The sequence below is a fragment of the Coregonus clupeaformis genome, chromosome 31 (assembly GCF_020615455.1).
Source record: "Coregonus clupeaformis isolate EN_2021a chromosome 31, ASM2061545v1, whole genome shotgun sequence".
Lineage (NCBI taxonomy): Eukaryota > Metazoa > Chordata > Actinopteri > Salmoniformes > Salmonidae > Coregonus > Coregonus clupeaformis.
Genome location: NC_059222.1, coordinates 46,534,120 through 46,559,532, shown reverse-complemented (window position 1 = coordinate 46,559,532; position 25,413 = coordinate 46,534,120). Strand labels below are relative to the sequence as shown.

The following is a 25,413-nucleotide window of genomic DNA, read 5'->3' as shown; positions in this document are numbered from 1 at the left end:
ACCCTTTGCTATCAGACTCGAAATTGAGCTCAGGTGCATCCTTTCTCCAGTGATTATTCTTGAGATGTTCTACAACTTGATTGGAGTCCACCTGTGGTAAATTCAATTGATTGAACATGATTTGGAAAGGCACACACCTGTCTATATAAGGTCCCATAGTTGAAAGTGCATGTCAGAGCAAAAACCAAGCCATGAGGTCAAATGAATTGTCCGTAGAGCTCAGAGACAGGACTGTGTCGAGGCACAGATCTGGGGAAGTGCACCAAAACATGTCTGCAGCATTGAAGGTCCCCAAGAACACAGTGGCCTCCATCATTCTTAAATGGAAGAAGTTTGGAACCACCAAGACTCTTTCTTGAGCTGGCCGCCCAGCCAAACTGAGCAATCGGGGAGAAGGGCCTTGGTCAGGAAGGTGACCAAGAACCCGATGGTCACTCTGACAGAGCTCCAGAGTTCCTCTGTGGAGATGGGAGAACCTTCCAGAAGGACAGCCATCTCTGCAGTACTCCACCAATCAAGCCTTTATGGTAGAGTGGCCAAACGGAAGGCACTCCTCAGTAAACGGAACGACAGCCCACTTGGAGTTTGCCAAAAGGCACCTAAAGGACTCTCAGACCATGAAAAACAAGATTCTCTGTTCTGATGAAACCAAGATTGAACTCTTTGGCCTTAATGCCAAGCATCACGTCTGGAGGAAACCTGGCACCATCCCTACGGTGAAGCATGGTGGTGGCAGCATCATGCTGTGGGGATGTTTTTCAGCGGCAGGGACTGGGAGAGTAGTCAGGATCGAGGGAAAGATGAACGGAGCAAAGTACAGAGAGATCCTTAATGAAAACCTGCTCCAGAGCGCTCAGGACCTTAGACTGGGTTGAAGGTTCACCTTCCAACAGGACAATTACCCTAAGCATACAGCCAAGACAACGTAGGAGTGGCTTCGTGACAAGTCTATGAATGTCTTTGAGTGGCCCAGCAAGAGCCTGGACTTGAACCTGATCGAACATCTCTGGAGAGACCTGAAAATAGCTGTGCAGCGACGCTCCACATCCAACCTGACAGAGCTTGAGAGGATATGCAGAGAAGAATGGGAGAAACCCCCAAATACAGGTGTGCCAAGCTTGTAGCGTCATACCCAAGAAGACTCGAGGCTGTAATCACTGCCAAAGGTGCTTCAACAAAGTACTGAGTAAAGGGTCGGACCAGGCTACGGTTACACAAGGGCTAAGTTGGGGAAAGCAAAGACTATAGCATAAGGCTATAATGTTTGTTACATTGATTTGAAAAACGTTTCAATTGGAAAAGGGCCTTGAGTAGAGAATGTCACTTGTTCTACCCACTCCACCGCACAAAGTCAAACAACGTACAAGATGTCACCTGTGTGCATGGGTTGCCAAGACAACCGTCACCTGAGACTACTTAATTCTTATGTAAATAGAATATTAAAGTTTTTATTTTTTATACATTTGCAAAAATTTATAAAAACCAGTTTTTGTTTTGTTATTATGGGGTATTGTGTGTAGATTGATGAAGAAAAAAAAACAATTTAATCAATTTCAGAATAAGGCTGTAACGTAACAAAATGTGGAAAAAGTCAAGGGGTCTGAATACTTTCCGAAAGCACTGTAGATTTAGCTTATTATTTTGATGTATGTTGTAGCCGACCTATCACATGAGAATACCTCAGTTCAGATGCTAGCCTATTCTTCCTTTTGTCAGATGAGTTCATCACTGTTTCTAACTGGATGTGTCTCAACTAAACTAATAATAGAACAGTGTTATGGCAAGCCTAATGATCATACCTAATGATCATACATTATTGTAAATAGAAGGCTATTGTGGTGAACCATCTGCATCATTTACATGGGAAACAATTAGATTGGGGATACAGTGTCCCTCTGGTTTAATTTCGGTACCACTTTATAAACCATTCCCACAGGTTAACGACATAGTCCTAGGAGGTGTTTGGTTTCCACTATGCATATTTCCGTAGGTCCACACACAACACAGATCTGACACCACACAATGTGAATGACATTCTCAGGTGGAAATAGTCAGACACACAGCCAACCATAAATAATTCAATCCATTCAACTGAATCCATGGCATCTCACGCTCTAAGGTCAGGGGTCAGGGAGAAAAGAGAGGAAAGAGTGTGGTTAATCCTCCTACTGACTGACATGCTGCACACAACTCAGGTCCTTACTAGATAGTAGTGTGTCAGGGTGAGTGCAAGGTCCTGTAGCCTGTAGGCCAGGGCTGTGTCCCAAATGGCACCCTATTCCCTATGTAGTTCCCTATGTAGTGTACTTTTTTTGCCGTAGAACTTTAGTCAAAAGTAGTGCACCAATTTGTAAGTCGCTCTGGATAAGAGCGTCTGCTAAATGATGTAAATGTAATGCACTACTTAGGGAATAGGGTTCCATTTGTGACACAGATTAGTTGATGTCAGGTGGTATTGAGTCTACCGTGAGCACAGGACCAGACTTCAGCCAATAGGAAATCAGATTTAGTTCAGAATCCTCTGCAAGTCACTTTCACTGACAATCATGCTGATCCCCTTAGGGCACAGAGGGGTGTGTGTGTGTGTGTGTGTGTGTGTGTGTGTGTGTGTGTGGATGGCAACTATGTCGGCCTAGTCCTGTTCCTCTCTCATATAGCCACAACACTGCGAAATGTCAATTATGCAGCCTATCGTATGGAATTGAAAACTGGAATTTTAAGACTGTATATTAACATGTTGAATTAAAACATTACTGCCGTTTGTTGCTTCTTCAAAGGATCAAGGATTTAGTGTCCATTTTTGTCCAGCAGTCCTTTGTTATAAATGGTTTTCATTCCTTTGAAATGCTTTGAATCTATACAAAGCCTTACATGTAGATTGGTACTTGATGTAAAATATAATTTCCATGTAAAATGACCCATGAGCACCAACATGTGAAGTTCATAGGAGCATGTCAAATTGGATGTCAAATGAAAGCTAAGAGTCTATATTTTTTAGAAATTAAGGCATATATACATTTTTCAACAATTTTTCATCCAACAAATTTGGAATAAGCAAAGACTTTGATTTCTGGTCAAACAGATGGAAAAGGGGTCTTAGAAAACATCTACCAGTAAAAAGTCTTAAAAGGTAAATAATATCAACACTTATATTTAGTTTTGGAGAAATGTTTCTGCCTTCTGTAAGTTTCAGAAATATTGCTTTGTGCCTTGAAATTCCAGTCCCAAAAACAGATATCTGTAAGACACTTTCTAATTTCTCTCCCTCATGAGAAGGGAGGATAAGGAAAGTTCACAGAAGTAACAAGTAAAGGTAGACCTATCAATTAGTTATAGTGATTTTACTGATTTTACAGTAATTAGTTATAATTTTTCATGGATTATTAAGTGAATAAAACTCTAAATTCTGTTACCAAATTGGTAACGGAATTTCCAAAAAATCGGTAACGGAAGTTTTGCAATTGAATTGGCTACAATCGGAAATCATAGTAGTCACAAACCACAATTGGCTTCACAAATTTGGACAGCACAGTACAGTACAGTAGAGTAGAGTACAGTAAAGAAAAGTAGAGTACAGTACACAGTAGAGCACATTAGAGTTCAGTACACTATAATATATATATAATATACTCCACTTTACTGTGCTGTACTGAACTCTGCTCTGCTCTACTGTACTGTATTGTACAGTACTGTACTGAACTCTACTCTACTGAGCTCTTCTGTGCTGTACTTTGATGTTCAAACTTGTGAAACATAGACATCTATGATTGGTTCGGATTTGGTCCGGTCCAGACCAACCAAATAATCAAATCAAATCAAATGTTATTTGTCACATGCGCCGAATACAACAGTGAAATGCTTACTTACAAGCCCTTCACTAACAATGCAGTTTTAAGAAAAATAAGTGTTAAGTAAAAAATTGATAAGTACAAAATAAAAGAAATAACAAATAATTAAAGAGCAGCAGTAAAATAACAGTAGCGAGGCTATATACAGGGAGTACCGGTACAGAGTCAATGTGCGGGGGCACCGGTTAGTCGAGGTAATTGAGGTAATATGTACATGTAGGTAGAGTTAAAGTGACTATGCATAGATAATAAACAGAGAGTAGCAGCAGCGTAAAAGAGGGGGTGGGTCTTGTTTGGGGGCAGAGCTCATTAAAATAATAGCCAGTGTGTAGAATACTACCCAAATATGCAAATGAGAATATTGCATATTTCTACCTTTGTGTACCTAGTTAGGATACATCCCCATGAAGAGAATTGCATTCATATCCATAATTATACATTTCTGTGTAGTACAGATCAGGGACCCATGATGAAATTCCGTTACCGCAATTCTGTTACCGGGTGTAAATCCACTTCACTTACTGTAGTTCAATAACCAAAATAGATTTTTTCAAAGTCAAGGTGTCATGTCATAGCTGACACCCCTTTCGTTCTACAGACATGTTACCAAACTTTGCATCTCCATAGTTCTTCCAGCAAATGTGTTTTTGTAAAATGTTCAGTGTAAATTGTGCATAGAGTTGTATGGTTTGTTCAACTTTGAAATCAATGGTTTTTGTTTGACAGACATTTTAAGAGAAAAATCAGTCTCAGCTCAATTCCATAATCGTGGAATTGCCCAAGAGCAACACTTTTCACAGATGATTGTCACAACTTTGATTGCCACTTGTTTTTCCATAGAAAGAGATTTCCATAAACACTTCATTGGAAAACACTTCTGGTGTGTGTGTTGTCAGTGTGTACATCCTTCATTCTTTCCACCATGAACAGAAGGAAGAGGTGAATAATAGTCTCTTCTTCTTCGTGGTCAACAGACGGCTAGCTTGTCAGAGCAGACAGGAGAGAGAGGCCATTGTAAATACAACCCATATTTATGTTGATTTATTTTCCCTTTTGTACTTTAACTATTTGCACATCGTTACAACACTGTACATAGCCGTAATATGGCATTTTAAATGTCTCTATTCCTTTGAAACTTTTGTGAGTGTAATGTTTACTGTTATTTTTTTTATTGTTTATTTCACTTTTGTTTATTTTCTATTTCACTTGCTTTGGCAATGGAAACATATGTTTCCCATGCCAATAAAGCCCATTGAATTGAATTGAGAGCGAAAGAGTGAGAGAGAGAGAAAGAGAGAGAGACACTCATTACACTAAAAACACCACATTAACCCCACATAAAAACGCATAGTGTGCCACCCCAACCTCCACACAATCACATTACACAGTACACAACAACACAGTACAATACAATACACAATCCAGCACCACATTACAAACATACATCCAACCCCTCTTTCCTGCTGTACAGACAGCCCCCCCTGAGCCCCCATACCTCTTGAAACATCTCTACACTGTTAATCATTTAATAGAACTCAGAGAGAGAGAGAGAGAGATAGAGAGAGAGAGAGAGAGAGAGAGAGAGAGAGAGAGAGAGAGAGAGAGAGAGAGAGAGAGAGAGAGAGAGAGAGAGAGAGAGAGAGAGAGAGAGAGAGAGAGAGAGAGAGAGAGAGAGAGAGAGAGAGAGAGAGAGTTTTTATTCTTGTCATAATTTGTTTTGGTAATGTAAATTCCATTACATTTCATGCCAATTAGACCTAATCTTCCTGAAATCAATGAACATTCCCAGAGTTTAGAGAGAAAGGGGGGAAGAGAGGCAGCATATGACTGGCATTTGTAGATTGTGCTGCTGCAAGGTTGGAACAACCTCTGGTCCTTTGGTGGCTAATTAAACCGTACGGCTGTTCTTCCCTTGGCAGTAAGGCAACGTGGCTGCAGCGATATAGAGCCTTTCATGTGCAGAGCTGATATAGGCCTAGGAGTCTGAATAATATTACCCAATGAACATGACTGTGGTCTTGCGTTCGTATTTCAGTCATCTTCGAAAACATTTTAATTCACTCGGTTGTCGTGAGGAATTAATTCATTCGACTTCTTGAACATACATGCCAGGCGTCATACTAGAGAATGGGAGGGGTTCAAGAAAAGGATAGAACATTGTAAAACTCCTTATTAGGTTGTGGACTGGTTCTTTCTGTTGCTCCTCTCCTTGGACTGTCCTTGACCTTTGTGACCTGTAACAAACCAACACCACAGTGTGTATGGCTTCCACCCAAGTAGTCCTGCAGGACACGTCTTACCAAGAGACTGGTGTAGCAGCCTACTGACCAGCTGCAGTATTTATACAGTAGCTTAATGGAGAGTGCATTGTCAGGCAACTAGGCTTTAAAGCTGCTTTGTGGAGAAAGAAGAGGACTTGGTGTCATTAGTCTATACTTAAGCAATAAGGCCCGAGGAGGTGTGGTATATGGCCAATATACCACGGCTAAGGGCTGTTCTTATGCACGACGGAATGCAGAGTGCCTGGACACAGCCCTTAGCCTTGGTATATTGGCCATATACCACAAACCCCAGAGGTGCCTTATTGCTATTATACACTGGTTACCAATGTAATTAGACCAGTAAATAATATTTTTTTGTTATACCCATGGTATACGGTATGATATACCACAGCTTTCAGCCAATCAGCATTCAGGGCTCGAACCACCCGGTTTATAGTTATGATTTTATCATTCCTATGTCATGTCTCTGAATGGATGGCTTTACTCTTTCAGTAAGGGAGAGCAACCTACACCTCTCTCTCTCACTCCTCCCTCTCCATCTCTCTCTATCCCCCGTCTCTCTCAAGCGGTGCTCAGTGCTACTTCAGTTGAACAGCCTTCCCGAGTCCGTCTCCATCGCCTAGGTAACGCTGCACCAAGTTTCCTCTCTGTCTCTCACCACCACAGCCGAGGGTGCTGTGATGTGAGTCCGATCACGAACATAGTAGTTGCATCACCGAACAACCCCACTTACCCACCTCTCACCCACCCATGTCCCCCACATGACACACTTATAATAATATATATACCATTAAGTGACTTACAGTCATGCATACATAAATGTTTTTCAACGTATGGCTTGTCCAAGGAATCAAACCCACTATCATGGCGTTGCAAGCGCCATGCTCTACCAACTGAGCTACAGAGGACCATTTGTCTTTCCATCTAATCCATTCATTCATTAGTTGAAGATACATTTGTCATTCTCCTGCTAATTAGAGACTAGTGTGTCTCTAGTCATTCCCCTATCTACTGTCCTGTCCACACACATAAATACATGGATGCCACAGGAGGTTGGTGACACCTTAATTGGGGAGGACGGGCTTGTGGTAATGACTGGAGAGGAATTAGTGGAAGGGTATCAAACACATGCATTTTATGTGTTTGATGCCATTCCATTTGCTCCGTTCCAGCCATTATTAGGTGCTGTCCTCCCCTCAGCAGCCTCCACTGATGGATGCATGCGTGCACACACAAAAGCACACTCACACACACACACACACACACACAAACGCTCTCTCTCTAGTTCTCTCTCTCAATTCAATTCAAAGGGCTCTCTCTCTCTCTCTCTCTCTCTCTCTCTCTCTCTCTCTCTCTCTCTCTCTCTCTCTCTCTCTCTCTCTCTCTCTCTCTCTCTCTCTCTCTCTCTCTCTCTCTCTCTCTCTCTCTCTCTCTCTCTCTCTCTCTCTCTCTCTCTCTCTCTCTCTCTCTCTCTCTTTCTCTCTCTGTGTAAAATATCATACAAAGACCCCCCAAGCCCCCTCAACCAACCTCAGATCCTCAGATGAGCTTAGAGACCAATCCCATACTCAAAGTCAGGAATATCTCTATCTTCAGCATCCTGTCTTTTTCCACCGTCATTGTCATGTAGATTGAGGCTTTATAATAGAGCACGCTAGCCTCTCTAGACCCAGTGAGGGATCTCTCCACTGTGTCCTTATCACAGGGGCCAGTACACTGATTGTGTTGTTACCATTATCTGATGGAGGAGAGAGCCAGCTACACAGGAGACTGGAACTGTGGATGACAAGGGGGAACGGTGGGTCCCTGCCAGAGGTTGTGCTGGGTTAGTTAGGTAGTTTGAGGTGTGGGGGAGGTGGAGACAGGGTTGTACACTGAGTCAGAGAGAAAATTGAGGAAAACAACCATGACTGGGTGTGGGTGAGGGGTGCTGTCAGGGGGTTAGGGTTCGGAAGTGTGTGTGCATTGTTTATGTCATGCTCCTGAGTGTGTGTAGGTACTTGTATGTTTGAGTGTGTATGCATTGTGCGTATGTGTGTGAGTTTTGTCTTTATGTTTACGAACGTGTATGTAGGTGTGTGTGGGTAGGTACATGAGTAGGTTCACAGATGTATGTGTGTATAGGGCTGTGTGTGTGTGTGTGTGTGTGTGTGTGTGTGTGTGTGTGTGTGTGTGTGTGTAGCAGGGGAGTTATAAGGCACGTCATTTTAATACAGCAGGCTGCAGTTGCCTGGCTACCGGCGGGGGCTGCACTTGTCTCCCACACACACACACACACACAACTACGTTGCACCAGTCAATGAGTGCACACACAGTCATACACACACATACACACACTCCTTCTCCGTCTCTATCTCTGAGACGTACACACAGGGCTCCTCTCTCTTCACTCGCCAGCTCTACCTTCGCTGTGACAACACCACCACACCTCAGCTCTGTAAGCTTAGCTAGCTACCTTGCCTCTAACAGAGAGCCTTGTCAATCTGTTAGCTAGCTACCTTCCCTGTAACAGCAAGCCTTGTTAATCTTGCTTTGGAGAGACTAGAGGGTGAAGGGATCCTTCTGGAAAATGGACACAGACAATCTGGAGTGGTACACTAAGAACGATGCCGACGTGAAGGTAGGGAAAAGAGGGGAGGAGAGGATAGAACGAGGGGATGAGAAAGGAGGAGAGGAGTCAAGCTGTATTTTGTCTTTGTGTTTTGTCTATGTGTTTTGTCTCTGTGTTTTGTCTCTGTGTTTTGTCTATGTGTTTTGTCTTTGTGTTTCGTCTATGTGTTTTGTCTCTGTGTTTTGTCTCTGTGTTTTGTCTTTGTGTTTTGTCTTTGTGTTTTGTCTATGTGTTTTGTCTTTGTGTTTTGTCTTTGTGTTTTGTCTCTGTGTTTTGTCTCTGTGTTTTGTCTCTGTGTTTTGTCTATGTGTTTTGTCTTTGTGTTTTGTCTTTGTGTTTTGTCTCTGTGTTTTGTCTATGTACGTGCTCACGGGTTCTGTTATTTTCTTTTTCTGTCTGGGTTGTAGCATGAGACAGATTATGATCTATGAGACTTTAATGAGGACCAGCCAACCTTTTGATACAGGATTCAGTTATGCGTAGTAAAACTGTCACCTGGATAAAGCGAAGGCCGCAATGGTAGACGGCATCCAAATATGGTGTTACCATAGTCAAGAACTGGCAGGAAAGTTGACTGTACAATCTGCATAAAGTTGACTGTACAACTATCTGTCAAACAGGACACATTGTGTGCTTTCTGATGGTGTCAAGTCAAGTTACCTTGATATTACTAAAGGTGTCCCGGAGGGGTCAATTTTGGGACCTGTCTTCTTTACTATTTATATAAATAATATTGGTCTATCTGCAAAAACCTGTTATGTACGCTACTGCCTCTATGGCTGACCAGGCAATGTTGGAGTTGCAATCTGATTTTGTCGCCTTGCAGAAAGACCTTGTTGATTTAAAATTGGTACTAAATGTATGCTGGTTTCTAATTCTCGTAGAAATATTTGAGATGGCTTACACATTTATGCATTGGATGGTTCTTTCATCGAGCAGGTTCCCGCCTATAATTATCTGGGCTTTTGGATTGACAATAATTTGACGTTTAAAAAACATACGGCGACACCATTTATCGGAATGCAGCAGCCACTACTCTTAAACCTCTGGATGCCGTCTATCATAGCGCCTTTCACTTTATCACAGGTGACAGTTTTACTAAGCGTCACTGCATCCTGTATCAAAAGGTTGGCTGGTCCTCATTAAAGTCCCCATGATCACTAAATTACTCCCTTTCTGTTTACAAAGCTCTACTACACAAGCTTCCGACCTACCAAGCTTACTGTTAAAAATGTAAAATATGCGACACCAAACCCGTTCACAGGGATGGCTAACTCTCGAAGTTCCACTAGTACTTATCGATCTATGTAAATCCACCTTCAGTTTTAGTCCCCCCCCCCCATTTTTGGAATAGCCTACAAAACTCCCTACATCTTGACTCTCTGGTGCCTGTAGGGAAGTTCAGGATGCCTGTAGGAAAGTTCAGGACTTTAATGTTGAATGAATCTAATGAGAATTAAACTGTTTGGATTTAATGTACAGTGCATTCGGAAAGTATTCAGACCCCTTGACTTTTTCCACATTCTGTTACTTTACAGCCTTATTCTAAAATGCATGAAATTATTTTTTACCACATCAATCTACACACAATACCGCATAATGACTAAGCGAAAACAGGTTTTTAGAAATGTTTGCAAAAAAAAAAATTTAACAGAAATACTTTATTTACATAAGTATTCAGACCCTTTGCTATGAGACTCGAAATTGAGCTCAGGTGCATCCTGTTTCCATTGTTCATCCTTGAGATGTTTCTACAACTTGATTGGAGTCCACCTGATCACAGATCTGGGGAAGGGTACCAGAACATTTATGCAGCATTGAAGGTCCCCAAGAACACAGTGGCCTCCATCATTCTTAAATGGAAGAAGTTTGGAACCACCAAGACTCTTCCTAGAGCTGGCTGCCCGGCCAAACTGAGTAATCGGGGGAGAAGGGCCTTGGTCAGGGAGGTGACCAAGAACCGAATGGTAACTCTGACAGAGCTCCAGAGTTCCTCTGTGGAGATGGGAGAACATTCCAGAAGGACAACCATCTCTGCAGCACTCCATCAATCAGGCCTTTATGGTAGAGTGGCCAAACGGAAGCCACTCCTCAGTAAAAGGCACATGACAGCCTGCTTGGAGTTTGCCAAAAGTTACCTAAAGACTCTCAGACCATGAGAAACAAGATTCTCTGGTCTGATGAAACCAAGATTGAACTCATTAGCCTGAATGCCAAGTGTCATGTCTGGAGGAAACCTGGAACCATCCCTACGGTGAAGCATGGTGGTGGCAGCATCATGCTGTGGGGATGTTTTTCAGCGGCAGGGAATGGGAGACTAGTCAGGATCGAGGAAAAGATGAACAGAGAAAAGTACAGAGAGATCATTGATGAAAACCTGCTCCAGAGCGCTCAGGTTCACCCTCCAAAAGAACAACAACCCTAAGCTCACAGCCAAGAAAATTAAGGAGTGGCTTCGGGACAAGTCTTTGAATGTCCTTGAGTGGCCCAGCCGGAGCCCGGACTTGAACCTGATTGAACATCTCTGGAGAGACCTGAAAATAGCTGTGCAGCGACACTCCCCATCCAACCTGACAGAGCTTGAGAGGATCTGCAGAGAAGATTGGGAGAAACTCCCTAAATACAGGTGTGCCAAGCTTGTAGCGTCATACCCAAGAAGACTCAAGGCTGTAATCGCTGCCAAAGGTGCTTCAACAAAGTACTGAGTAAAGGGTCTGAATACTTATGTAAATGTAATATTTCCGTTTTTGATATATAATACATTTGCACAAAAGAAAACTGATGTTGCTTTGTCATTATGGGGTATTGTGTGTAACGTAACAAAATGTGGAAAAAGTCAAGGGGACTGAATATTTTCCGAATGCTCTGTATATACACACAGTACAATGATTTTTTTAAGTGATCGGGATTGCACAATAAAGTCGGGGACTTATTTCCATTCTGGTCCCTATTTTTTTACATAAATACAAACAGTACCAGTCATAAGTTTGGACACACCTATTCATTCAAAGGGTTTTCCTTTATTTTAACTATTTTCTACATTGTGGAATAATAGTGAAGACATCTTAACTATGAAAGAACTCATATGGAATCATGTAGTAACCAAAAAAGTGTTCAACAAATAGAAAAAGATTTTAGATTTTAGATTCTTCAAAGTAGCCACCCTTTGCCTTGATGACAGCTTTGCACACTCCTGGCATTCTCTCAACCAGCTTCACCTGGAATGCTTTTCCAACAGTCTTGAAGGAGTTCCCACATATGCTGAGTACTTGTTGGCTGCTTTTCCTTCACTCTGCGGTCCAACTTATCCCAAACCATCTCAAGTTTTTGATTTGTCATTAGTGGATATTGTGTGTAGATTGATGAGGGAAAACATATTTTTAAATCAATTTTAGAATAAGGCTGTAACGTAACAAAATGTGGAAAATGTCAAGGGGTCTGAATACTTTCCGAATGCACTGTAAATAATTGTATTTGTGGTGTTTGAACCTGTAGTGTTGATTCTGTAATTTTGTAGTTTATTTTATTTTTATTGATCATTTTGAATTTGTTGTATTGTTGTTCTCAGGGCACCATTGTAAATGAGACCCTGGTCTCAATGGTTTCCCCTGAATAAATACAAGTGACATTTAAAAAAATAAAAAATAAAAAATAAAGAGAGAGAGAGAGAGAGAGAGAGAGAGAGAGAGAGAGAGAGAGAGAGAGAGAGAGAGAATGTAAATAGGGGGAATATGTCTGTCTCCTCTTATAATGTGAGTTCTGCAAGGCTGTTCCTGTGTGCTCCCTCTGTGTGATACCAACATACTGTACATGCTGGTGTTTTCTCTGATTCATGTTTTTCACAGATTTCTTATCAGTATGCATTTAAGGCCACTGTGCTGTTCGTTTGTAGTCTGTATCCACGCTCTAGTCATTGTCATTGTGAGAGAATGGTCTATTACAGCTGAATAGTAAGCAGTTTCAATATATTATCAGTTCTAAAATGTAAGACTGATGTACATGAGAATAGAGAATGCTTTAGACCTGAATGTATCCCTCAAACCATGAATAAGGATCACAGAGCATTGCCTTTGTTTTGGTGTAGTCCATCTCTTCCTCTTCCCTGTGTGTCGCAGATAAAAATGTCCCAGGTGAAACAGGTGGGCCTGCTGGCTGCCGGGTGCCAGCCCTGGAACAAAGATGTGTGTGCTGCCAGTGGAGACCGGTTTGCTTACTGTGCAACACTCGCTATATATGTCTACAAGGTAATTAGCTTGACAAACATTGGTGTGTGTGTGTGTGTGTGCATGCGTGCGTGCATCTGTCTTTGTGTATGTTCTCTCACTTCTCTGTCTAAAGGACATTCAAAAGAGATATCTAATCTTCAAGTGATTTCTATCATTGACGTTTTCATTATCTATCATTATCTGTTCTATTCTATCTGTTTACAAATGCAACACCAATACCAATATATTCCTCATCGTTCCCATCTGTACCCATGTAGTTGGACCACAGATACAATGAGTTCAAGCTTCGAGCCATCATGTCAGAGCACAAGAAGACCATCACGGCCATATCGTGGTGCCCACACAACCCCGAGGTGTTCGCCAGTGCCAGCGCTGACAACCTGCTCATCATCTGGAATGTGGCAGAGCAGAAGATTGTGGCCAGGCTGGATAACACCAAAGGTACTGATAATGAACTATGTCCAAAGGAGGCAGATGTACAGGGGGAATGGGTGGGCCAGAGGGTGGTGTTCAGTAGGGAGAACACGTTTTGAAACACAGTGAAACAAGATGGAGCAGAAAGCTGTGGCCAGACTAGATGACATCAAATGTACTGAACATAATGCAAAAGATACTGGTTCTAATCAATCATCAGAATGGAAATGAGGAATGACTGTAGACCAGTGGTAAGGGAGTTTACCTAGGAGTAGGCTCCTCTTTAGACACAACTGACGGGAGATGTGTCAGTGAGGTTAGAGAGAGTAGGCTGTGTGAGAGGTTAGAGAGAGTAGGTTGGGTTGCCTTGGGAGGGTGACTCAGTGTAGTGAAGTGTTTGTGTGCTTACTAATGTCATTAGTACTGGCTATTGTTGCTGCTACACTGACTCCTATCAGGAAGGAGATGGCTGATGGCTGGGTGGGTTGGTGTTATTTGTTTTCCTAGGAGAGAGAGAGAGTGTGTGTGGGTGGGTGTGTGTGTTTGTTTGTGTGTGTGTGTTTTCTTTGTGTGTGTGTGTGTTTTCTGTGTGTGTTTTCTCTTTCTGTCTGTCTGTCTGTGTGTGTGTGTGTGTGTGTGTGTGTGTGTGTGTGTGTGTGTGTGTGTGTGTGTGCGAGTGTATCTAATGTGTCTCTAACCCTTGTGTACCATCACCCAGGCATCCCAGCGTCTCTGAGCTGGTGCTGGAACGCGGGTGACGGTGTGGCGTTTGTGTCCCACCGGGGCCCTCTCTACCTGTGGGCCATCAGTGGGCTGGACGCCGGCGTTACCGTCCACAAGGAGGCACACAGCTTCCTGTCCGACATCTGTCTGTTCCGCTGGCACCCCGTCAAGAAGGGCAAGGTGGCGTTCGGACACACGGACGGGAGCCTCTCCATCTTCCAGCCAGGTAAGACTGAGGCTGCATCTCAATAGTCTAAAGATAGTCTAGACTGAGGCTGCATCTCAATAGTCTAAAGATAGTCTAGACTGAGGCTGCATCTCAATAGTCTAAAGATAGTCTAGACTGAGGCTGCATCTCAATAGTCTAAAGATAGTCTAGACTGAGGCTGCATCTCAATAATCTAAAGTTAGTCTAGACTGAGGCTGCATCTCAATAGTCTAAAGATAGTCTAGACTGAGGCTGCATCTCAATAGTCTAAAGATAGTCTAGACTGAGGCTGCATCTCAATAGTCTAAAGATAGTCTAGACTGAGGCTGCATCTCAATAGTCTAAAGATAGTCTAGACTGAGGCTGCATCTCAATAGTCTAAAGACAGTCTAGACTGAGGCTGCATCTCAATAGTCTAAAGATAGTCTAGACTGAGGCTGCATCTCAATTGTCTAAAGTTAGTCTAGGCTGAGGCTGCATCTCAATTGTCTAAAGTGTCTTCCTCTCTTTGTCTTATCTCCTTCATCTGCACTGATGTGAAAGAACTGGGCAGGCATTTCTCTGTTATTACAATTTTACATTTGAGTCATTTAGCTAGCAGACACTCTTATCCAGAGGAAAATAATCCTGCAGCAACAGGAAATGTGAATTATTATGTTGATTATAATTCATGGATTTTTTTTGATGGGGTTGATACGTTTTTAGTTAGGGCAAATCAAGACTGACATTTTAAAGTAGAAATTACAAACTTTAGAATCCTTTTTCAACCTTGAATACACTACAAGTTTGCATTTCCTGCTGTGCAGGAAAATTCTCAGCAACAAAAGAGTGATCAAATTAAGATCCTACATCTGTAGACCCTTCTTCAAAATAGCCGCTATCAGCAGAATCAGTGCCAGGAAGACCTTTAAATATGTAATTATTGACAGTTTCTTCCACACGAGCCCTTTATTAGGTACCTCCAGATATTTGATTAGGGGCTGTGTTGACTTTATTTAGTCAGTTGATGCAGTAGGTCTCCTCTCCTGTCCTAGGATCTAAAAACCAGAAGCACGTGTTGCGCCCGGAGTCTTTAGAGGGGACAGACGAGGAGGACCCGGTCACAGCATTGGAGTGGGACCCCCTGTCTACAGACTACCTCCTAGTGGCCAACTTGCATAATGGCATCAGAATGGTAGACTCAGAGGGGCTGACCTGTGTCACTACCTTCAGCTTCCCCAGTTCAGCTGCCTCAGTACAGTGTCTGGCCTGGGTCCCCAGCGCACCCGGCATGTTCATCACTGGAGGTAAGGACATATAGGGGTAGGGTATAAGTGGTAGGGTACAGTGGGTTAGGGTGCAGTTCAGCTGCCTCAGTACAGTGTCTGGCCTGGGTCCCCAGCGCACCCGGCATGTTCATCACTGGAGGTAAGGAACAGAAGCTGGGTTATGGGATAGGGCTTAAGGGGTTAGGGTACTGGGGGTTAAGGTAAGGTCATAGCCCTGGGTTTGTTTCTTTACATGAGGTAGGGTATGTTTATCAATGTAGGTAGCTAGAGGTCAGCTGTGTAGGGCTCTTGCCTTTAGAACTTGAGTCAATACCACTGTTTCAACTTGTTCCTTCTTTTTCCAGATTCTCAAGTTGGTGTGTTGAGGATATGGAACGTGTCAAGATCTACACCTCTTGACAACTTCAAACTGAAGAAGACCGGCTTCCATGCTTTACATGTGTTAAACTCTCCCCCAGCCAAGAAATGTAAGCATTAGACACATTACTGACACATTAGCTCTGATAATCCACAAATTACGGTAGAATCCACAGTCTACAGTACACTCTTAGAAAAAACGGTGCTGTCTACAGTAGGATCTAAAAGGGTTCTTCAGCTGTCCCAATAGGAGAACCCTTTGAAGAACCCTTTTTGGTTCCAGGTAAAAAACCTTTTGGGTTTCATGTACAACTCTTTCCACATAGAGTTCTATATGGAACCCAAAAGGGTTCTACCTGGAACCAAAAAGGGTTACCCTACAGGGACAGCCGAAGAACCCTTGTGGCTCACTTTTTTCTAAAAGTGTATAATAACTTCAGAGTTTTGGATATGAATGACTGATCTTGTGCAATAAGATATCTCTTGGAAAAATAGTAACTTTTCTGCAGCATAGTTCTTTCCCCCATTCTCGCTATCACCTGACCTCTCCATTATTTACTTCCTACTCTTTTCAGCCATGAGCTCCGTCTCCCCGACAAAGAACCACCACACGTCATCCACCAGTGAGGCTGTTCCTCCTCCTACTCTATCCCAGAACCAGGCCTTCTCCCTCCCCCCGGGCCACGCTGTCTGCTGCTTCATGGACGGAGGGGTGGGGCTCTACGACATGGGAGCCAAGAAGTGGGACTTCCTACGAGACCTGGTGAGGGAGGGAGGGAGGGAGGGGAGGAGATGGGGGGGTGAGGAGGAAAGGAGAAGGGAGAGGATGGAGAGAGGGAACAAGGGAGGGAAAAGAATGGGGGGACAAGTGATAGCAAGGGAGGTAGGGGAATTGGGATGATCCTAACAGCATTCTTCTATCTATTGTTTGTGTCTGGAATTCTATTGTACATAACTCCCAATCCAGTTCATATTGAAGAAGACCTGATCATGAAACAATATGTTGTTCTCAGGGTCATGTTGAGACCATATTTGACTGTAAGTTCAAGCCAGACGACCCCAACCTGTTGGCGACAGCCTCGTTTGACGGGACCATTAAGGTGTGGGACATCAACACCCTCACGGCAGTGTATACCTCTCCCGGCAACGAGGGTGTGGTCTACTCTCTGTCCTGGGCTCCTGGTAAGACATGGGGAGAGAACACACACAGACCATAATACTTTGGGTGTTTCTCAATATGCATACCATTGTGCTCCACACGCTCGTGCTCCGAGTGCATTCTCCGAGGACGTTCTCTTGAGTGCGTTCTTGTGAGGACGAGAGTGTGGAGAACAAAAGTATGTGGACACCTGCTCATCAAACATCTCATTCCAAAATCATGGGCATTAATATGGAGCTGGTCCCCCCTTTGCTGCTATAACAGCCTCCACTCTTCTGGGAAGGCTTTTCACTAGATGTTGGAACATTGCTACGGGGACTTACTTCCATTCAGCCACAAGAGCATTAGTGAGGTCAGCACTGTTGTTGGGCCATTAAGCCTGGCTTGCAGTCCGCGTTCCAATTCATCCCAAAGGTGTTGGATGGGGTTAAGGTCAGGGTTCTGTGCAGGCCAGTCAAGTTCTTCCACACCGATTTCCACAAACCATTTCTGTATGAACCTCGCTTTGGCTTTCCCCAAACTGTTGCCACAAAATTGGAAGCACAGAATCGTCTAGAATGTCATTGTATGCTGTAGCATTAAGATTTCCCTTCACTGGAATTAAGGGGCCTAGCCCGAACCATGAAAAACAGCCCCAGACCTTTACAGTTGGCACTATGCATTGGGGCAGGTAGCGTTCTCCTGGCATCCGCCAAACCCAGATTTGTCCTTAGGACTGCCAGATAGTGAAGCGTGATTCATCACTCCAGAGAACGCATTTCCACTGCTCCAGAATCCAATGGCGGCAAGCTTTACACCACTCCAGCTGATGCTTGGCATTGTGCATGGTGATCTTAGGCTTGTGTGCGGCTGCTCGGCCATGGAACCCCATTTCATGAAGCTCCTGACGAACAGTTCTTGTGCTGACGTTGCTTCCAGAGTCAGCTTGGAACTCGGTAATGAGTGTTGCAACCGAGGACAGACAATGGCGTTCCCGTTCTGTGTGCTTGTGTGGCCTACCACTTTGCGGCTGAGCCGTTGTTGCTCCTACACGTTTTCACTTCACAATAACAGCACATACAAATGACCGGGGCAGCTCTAGCAGGGCAGACACTTGACGAACTGACTTGTTGGAAAGGTGGCATCCTATGACAGTGCCACGTTGAAAGTCACTGAGCTCTTCAGTAAGGCCATTCTACTGCCAATGTTTGTCTATAGAGATTGCATGGCTGTGTGCTCGATTTGATATATCTGTCAGCAACGGGTGTGGCTGAAATAGCCGAAAGCACTAATTTGAGGGGGTGTGCACATACTTTGTGTATATAGTATATGAGATGTGAATGGGCAACATTTCATTAATTTTCTCTCGCTTCAGCTCAAATAATGGCTATTGACATTTTGCGTGTTTATTTACGTGGTTGCGTCATATTTCTGTGCACACTTTCCGTTGAAGCTTGCTTCATAATATGTACAAACGGAGTAGGCAGCCAACAAGTGCACTCCCTGCTCCGTTTCGCATACTTTGATTTGAACTCATACTCCAACCCTCCCATGCTCTAATTTGAAACACCCTTTATATACCATCATTCGTCATGTTGACTTTTATTGTGAAAACTGCTCTGCTGGTGATGAATACATTTTTTATGAATGCCTTAAGTATATCCTTTCAAGTAAAGTGTTACCGTGAGTTCTTTTCCATTAATAATGAGTTACTGAATATACATTAAGAAGTAAATGTTATGGATTTTTTGAATGATTCAAACCAGGTTGATATGAAATATGTTGCGCTTTCTTGAGTTAGTCGTAAATATGTCTCTTGTTATCTTTGTGTGTGTTCTTCGAAAGGAGACCTGAACTGCATAGCCGGAGCCACGTCCCGGAACGGTGCATTCATCTGGGATGTGAAGAAAGGCAAGATGATCACACGATTCAATGAAGTACGTCAACAACACTGACGAAGAACATGACAGTCATAAGGGCATTTCACACTACTGAGCCGAACCGAGCTAAACCTGTGCTAAAGCTGTACTGAGATATCCTGGTTACGCATCCACTAGCCAGCACAGTTTGGTTTGGGTCGGCACAATATGGTGAAAAGGTTCATAGAGTAATCTATCAATAATCTCTTGAGTTTATCAATCTTTTTTTTTATGTCATAACCTTTTTGTTCCCTTGTGTACTTAACAGCATGGGAAGAGTGGGATCTTCTGTATCGCATGGAGCCATAAGGACTCTAAAAGAATAGCTACGTGTAGCGGGGATGGCTTTTGCATTATAAGGACTATCGATGGCAGGGTCTTACACAAGTACAAGCACCCTGCTGCTGTGTTTGGTTGTGACTGGAGCCAGAATAACAAGTAAGAGTCCAGTTGTATAGTTCGCCTTTCATACTGTATAACAAGTATAGTGGAAGATATAGTTACCTACTGTATATTCTACTAGATCTTATATTCTCTCTCTCTCGCTCTCTCTTTCTCTCTCTGTATCTATCCCTCTCTCTCGCTGTCTCTTTATCTCTATCTCTCTTTATCTCTCTCTCTTTATCTCTCTCTCTCTCTCTCTCTCTCTCTCTCTCTCTCTCTCTCTCTCTCTCTCTCTCTCTCTCTCTCTCTCTCTCTCTCTCTCTCTCTCTCTCTCTCTCTCTCTCTCTCTCTCTCTCTCTCTCTCTCTCTCTCTCTCTCTCTCTCTCTCCTTCCCTTTCTCCATTCCCAGAGACATGATAGCCACGGGTTGTGAGGATAAGAACGTGCGTGTGTACTACCTGGCCACCAGTTCTGACCAGCCACTCAAGGTGTTCACGGGTCACCTGGCCAAGGTGTTCCACGTGCGCTGGTCTCCTCTCCGAGAGGGTATTCTCTGCAGTGGCTCCGATGACGGGTACATGCAGTACATACATTATTCATATAGGTTCTTTCACTGTGTCTCACAGCACATTGCAATAGGGTAATTCATCACATCCACCAATGTGTAACAGTACCTGAATAATGCATGGTAATCACTTTGTACTGATACACAGATACTCATGGTAGTTATTTGATATGCTTCCATTATGAATACAGATGCCATTGGTTTGAGTAGTCACTCTATTATGCATATGGGAGTCCGAATATAACCTCTATCTTTCTCTCTCTCTCTCTCTCTCTCTCCCTGTCTCTCTCTCTCTCTCTCTCTCTCTCTCTCTCTCTCTCTCTCTCTCTCTCTCTCTCTCTCTCCCCCTCTCTCTCTCTCTCTCTCTCTCTCTCCCCCCTCCCCCTCTCCAGGACTGTGCGTATCTGGGACTATACCCAGGATGCCTGTATCAATGTGCTGAGTGGTCACACGGCGCCGGTCCGAGGCCTGATGTGGAACACGGAGGTGCCCTACCTTCTGACCAGCGGTAGCTGGGACTACACCATCAAAGTCTGGGACACCAGGGACGGAACCTGCCTGGACACCTGCTACGACCATGGAGCTGATGTTTATGGTACTAGTCCTAAGTAATGAATCAGTATAGGTGACTGGAAAAGTCTATGGTACTAGTCCACAGTGATGAGTCAATGAGTGAGAAGAAACAATGGTCCTCCAATACTAGAGTTTGGCCTACTGTTGGATTCTTGGAGGATATCAGAATGTGTATGACATCTAACAACATGCTCCTGATCAAATTGAAGTTTCAAACTGGAACACCATACTGCAGGGATAATGAAATAGATTCAGCCAGGGCCGATTATTTATTGAGTGGATGCCGGAACATAATTACAAACAATTTGTAGACTGCAAATTGACCGCAAGAAGCCCAAATAGATATAATATTTGACTAAAACATTATCATCTCAAACCTTGCCTGCATTTGTATACGATCACATATATCTCTCTATTACGCGTGGGAATCAAAATTAAAATCACTTGAAGCTGATTTGCTGGTGTTTTCACAGCCTTTTATGTCCAACAAGAAAAAATACAAAATATAGGGGGGGTTTTGTTCAGAAAACTTGAGGGGCCAAATAAAGTTGGGGAAACCTGCCATGCTTTATAGAGGCCACTGAATGTGAAATGAAATATACAGTTACACTGTGTCTGTAATGCTGTAACCTGATCTGATTCCCCCAGGCCTGACCTGCCACCCCAGCCGTCCCTTCACCATGGCCTCATGTTCCCGGGACTCTACAGTCAGGCTGTGGTCCCTCACTCCGCTCATCGCTCCGCTCCTGGTCAACATCCTGGCTGACCACAGCTGGGACGACATCATCGGCAACACGGGTCAGTCAAATGTTCCGATACTGAAGAAATGTTTTGTGTAGAACATGTACTGTGGTGTAGTGGAGTGTAACGCACTTAAACACCCTTATTTTGTGCAAGCGTTTACCCACGTTTTGCTAAAAAAATGCATTGAAAATATAGGGAGCGTAACTTTACTCTCCACGAACCGCGATTAGCGTTCGCCCGTCAATTTCTTTTACCACTACATCACTGGCCATGTAGAATAAGGAATCGTGTTAGTTCTATGTGCTACATTTCTGTATACACTCCAGGATTAGGGATTCATCAGTGAACACTCTTTATCACTCTCCCATCAGTCAATAGCACTATGACGGAGAGATATTCGCTACAGTGTTGATTACTCATAACATCAATATGGAACAGTTTAAATTGCTATAATTAGCTCATGATGTGGTCTGCACGATGGTATGACTCCTCTTCCTATATCTATGCTGTGAGAGAGTGATAAGACGACAGAGCGTCACAATAACAATTATTCTGAATGACATCATTCTGAATCTGTGCGTGTCTGTATTGTAGAGTACTATATCCCCTCCTCTCCTCCAGATAGGGCCATGGTACCTGGTGCTACCCCACTGCTCTGTGGGAAGGTGTCCAGAGACATCAAGCAGGAGCTGGATAAACTCTCCAGTGAAGTACGGATGAAGAAACTCAGGTGGTTCTCCGAATGTTTCTCTGTGAGTATATTTACTTGCAATTTTCCTTAAATGAATTGTACTCTATTTACAGTCATTTAGTTATTCCATTCCCATAGTCCATAGTTTAATCTGATGGTTTGATGGAAGTATAGTCGTTTTTTCCTTGGTATAGTTTTACATCATCAGGTATCCTTCAAGTTAGTACTCCTATTTGGTAGTCAAATTGATAATATTAGCACATATTACTGGAATCACTATGCATTATGTACATGCTACCCACACTTATGAAGTGCTTATGAAGTGCTTATGAATACTTTTTCTCTGTTCTTGCCTCCAGCCACCAGGGGGCAGTCATAACCTGTGGGACCTGGTGTCAGTGATCAACGGGCAGGACGACAGTCTGCTTCCTCAGAGCTACAGCAAGGGCATCATGCACATGAAACACTTGGTCCGCTTCAAAACCGTAAGTCGACCACTGACTGACTGACTGTCTCAGATCTGCTTCAGATCTGCAAACATTCAAGGGTTAGTGCCAAAGGAAAGGGGTATGGAGTGATTTTGGACCAGGCGTATGAATCATATTCCCAAGGGGTTCGTTTTCAAAAGAACATCAAACTTTTAAAGACTATTCACTTACAGTACATATTTCAATGTGTCTGTTCTGTAGTCTGAGGCCCAAGAGCTGACCATAGTAAAGATGTCTAAGTTCGGCGGGGGGATTGGGGCTCCCAGTAAAGAGGAGCAGCTGAGAGACGCAGCAGAGATCCATCTCAGACTGGGGCAGATCCAGAGATACTGTGAACTCATGGTGGAACTGGGAGAGGTAATGGACTGATTCATTATAGGCCCTAGGCTACACTCTTAGAAAAAAAGGGTTCCAAAAGGGTTCTGCGGCTGTCCCCATAGGTAGAACCATTTTTGGTTCCAGGTAGAACCCATTTTGGTTAGAACTATTTTTGGTACTAGATAGCACCTTTTTCTAAGAGTGTATAACAACTATGAGTGTATCAGGAACAATATATGGACTCATAAGGCATTGCAGTATGTCATTGAAAGTGTTACCATTAACAATCACAGCATTAATTGCTGTACATAATGATGATGTTTGTCTTGTTTTCTGTATTTGCCAGTGGGACAAGGCATTGTCAGTTGCCCCTGGTGTATCCATAAAGTATTGGAAGAAACTAATGCAAAGGTATGTTTTGAGGTAGTTTATCAACCTTATTCAAGAGTCATGTTATGGTTACAGTTACATTTTTGTCATTTAGCAGGACGCTCTTATCATTAACCAATGCATGTGTCCTCGTAGGAGAGCTGACCAGCTGATGCAGGAAGAAAACCATGATGTCATCCCGTACTGCATTGCCACGGGAGACGTGAGGAAGCTGGTCAACTTCTTTACTGCCAGGGGTCAACTGAACGAGGCGCTGCTAGTGGCTCAGGTATGACGACATTGACAGCCTATGATTAATTCATTCATTAGAAAACAAAGTAACATAATATAAAAATTGTATTGGTTACAATTGGAACCCCTGTTCTCTGAAGGAGAGAACAAGATACTACCATGCTAATTGAACTATTTGGATTGATAAAGGTGCATTCACCCAAAATGCTGTCATATGTCATAACTTGGTTGTTGTTCTTGTACAGGGAGCTTGTGAAGGCAACATCCACGTGCCTCAGACCGCCGTAATCAACCACACAGCCACTACAGACAGTGACGACATAGAGGCATATAACGGGTGTGTCCTTTTCACATGAAAATACACCATTTGCCTAATTTTGGTGTGTTCAACAACAAACGTAATCACTATCCTGTCCATGGTGCATTGCATCCATACCGGGCAACTGAATATCCCCTCATGACCCCAGGCTTGTGTGGCTCAAGTGTAATCTCTCTTGTTCCAGGCTGCTGCAGTGTGTATGTAAGGAGCTAGCGGAGTGGTATTTCCAAGATGGCCGTGCTGTGCTGGCGGCGTGCTGTCACCTGGCTGTTGACAACACTGAGGTAAACACACAGACTCTGTATGTTCTCTTGTAATACACACATAATATTCACTGTTCCGTATGCTAATTGTTCACCTCAAACCTAAATCTGGTCATGAGCTACCCTCCCGCAAAAGCCTACCTACAGAGCACTAATGCCTATGAATGTGAACATAAATGTAGATATTTAGTAGATGCATAACTTATCATGTTGTTGTGTGTTCCCCACAGCTAGCCATGGCCAGTCTAATCCGGGGTAATGAGCTGGAGCTGGCTGTGTGTGTAGGGCTGGTGTTGGGAGAATCAGCCAATCAGGCCACTCACTACGTCCTGGAGCTACTAGCCAGGAAGTACATGACCGCACCCACCTGGTAAGAGCCAATTACAACTCTCCATGAGAGGGCTACTGTACATAACAGGCTAGATTATATATATATATTCTCCATATGATTGAGAATGTACAGATCGCATTTGTTTATCATCTCCATCCTCTCATTTCTTGTAGCTTTCCATCAGTTGGAAGCAGGTATTATACATGTTTCATGTATCATAACCCTAAGTTTAATGCGATAAAGGATTTGACTTTATTCTGGTTTGATTTGCATCTTTTGTTCCATCCGTTTGTATCTGGTCTTGTACAGTACATTACCTCATTCATAAAGACGGCTTAGGTTTTCAGAGGGATGTGTGGATGTGTCCTCTGCAATCCAACAACTAGACTAATGTCACCACCCTTCTCCTTCCCAGGGACCTGGCAGCTGATCTTCTCCAGATGATCCCAGACAACGAGGTCCTGCTGGCCAAGCTGTGTGCCTTCTACCCTGGGAGCTCCTCAGAGATAAACCAAATCCATAAAAAAGTTGGTGCAGAAATTCAACGAAAATTCTCTGTTGAGCATTCTTTTAAGTCATGCTTTTTAGTCCAAACTGGGTCCGGGAAACCAGTCCTAATTGTTTAAACAGAAGAACATACAAATAGACCTATCTACAATATGACATGAAAATGTCAACAACAACATTGAATGAAAAAATGTATGTTAATAATGGGGGGTGTTGTTTCAGTGTGGTCTTCCCAGTCTGGAGGAATGTCAGGCATTGGCTGAGTCTGCTGTCAGTGAGGGAGACATCTTCAATGCTGTCAAGTACTATCTACTGAGTCCAGAACCCGAGGCAGCCCTGCTTGTTGGCATCACCCACGTCAAAGAACAACTGAGTGATTCTGACTGGACCGTAGACTCTGTCCATCCTATCCTGGACCTTCTGGGTTACATTAGAACGGACCGGCTCATACTTGCCAAGTTCACTGAGTAAGTGAATGGAAAACACAATGTGTGAGACAACGTCACCTGGGTCTAGGCAGGTAGCCTAGCGGTTAAGAGCATTGGGCCAGTAACTGAAAGGTTGATGGTTCGAATCCCTGAGCCGACTAGGTGAAAAATCTGTCAATGTGCCCTT

The 25,413-nt window shown here is 43.4% G+C and overlaps 1 protein-coding gene across 4 annotated transcripts in view; it reads left to right on the top strand.

Annotated features, from left to right (window-relative positions):
• wdr17 (WD repeat domain 17) overlaps window positions 1–25,413 on the top strand; it is a 31,660-nt gene that overhangs the window by 3,305 nt on the left and 2,942 nt on the right. Inside the window, exons 1-24 of one of the 4 annotated variants that reach the window (XM_045209909.1) lie at window positions 8,434–8,750; window positions 12,857–12,985; window positions 13,225–13,408; window positions 14,100–14,330; window positions 15,347–15,598; window positions 15,925–16,047; window positions 16,513–16,700; window positions 16,951–17,119; window positions 18,924–19,012; window positions 19,263–19,432; window positions 19,788–19,952; window positions 20,336–20,538; window positions 21,165–21,314; window positions 21,882–22,012; window positions 22,311–22,436; window positions 22,641–22,796; window positions 23,104–23,168; window positions 23,283–23,415; window positions 23,624–23,715; window positions 23,882–23,981; window positions 24,191–24,330; window positions 24,465–24,485; window positions 24,707–24,818; window positions 25,021–25,265. In XM_045209909.1, coding sequence (XP_045065844.1) covers window positions 8,700–8,750; window positions 12,857–12,985; window positions 13,225–13,408; window positions 14,100–14,330; window positions 15,347–15,598; window positions 15,925–16,047; window positions 16,513–16,700; window positions 16,951–17,119; window positions 18,924–19,012; window positions 19,263–19,432; window positions 19,788–19,952; window positions 20,336–20,538; window positions 21,165–21,314; window positions 21,882–22,012; window positions 22,311–22,436; window positions 22,641–22,796; window positions 23,104–23,168; window positions 23,283–23,415; window positions 23,624–23,715; window positions 23,882–23,981; window positions 24,191–24,330; window positions 24,465–24,485; window positions 24,707–24,818; window positions 25,021–25,265 — 3,425 coding nt within the window. In that variant the 5' untranslated portion in view covers window positions 8,434–8,699. Of the gene's footprint in view, window positions 1–8,433; window positions 8,751–12,856; window positions 12,986–13,224; window positions 13,409–14,099; window positions 14,331–15,346; window positions 15,599–15,924; window positions 16,048–16,512; window positions 16,701–16,950; window positions 17,120–18,920; window positions 19,013–19,262; window positions 19,433–19,787; window positions 19,953–20,335; window positions 20,539–21,164; window positions 21,315–21,881; window positions 22,013–22,310; window positions 22,437–22,640; window positions 22,797–23,103; window positions 23,169–23,282; window positions 23,416–23,623; window positions 23,716–23,881; window positions 23,982–24,190; window positions 24,331–24,464; window positions 24,486–24,706; window positions 24,819–25,020; window positions 25,266–25,413 lie in introns of those variants that run through there. The other 3 variants (XM_045209908.1, XM_045209911.1, XM_045209910.1) reach the window with 3 other exon arrangements.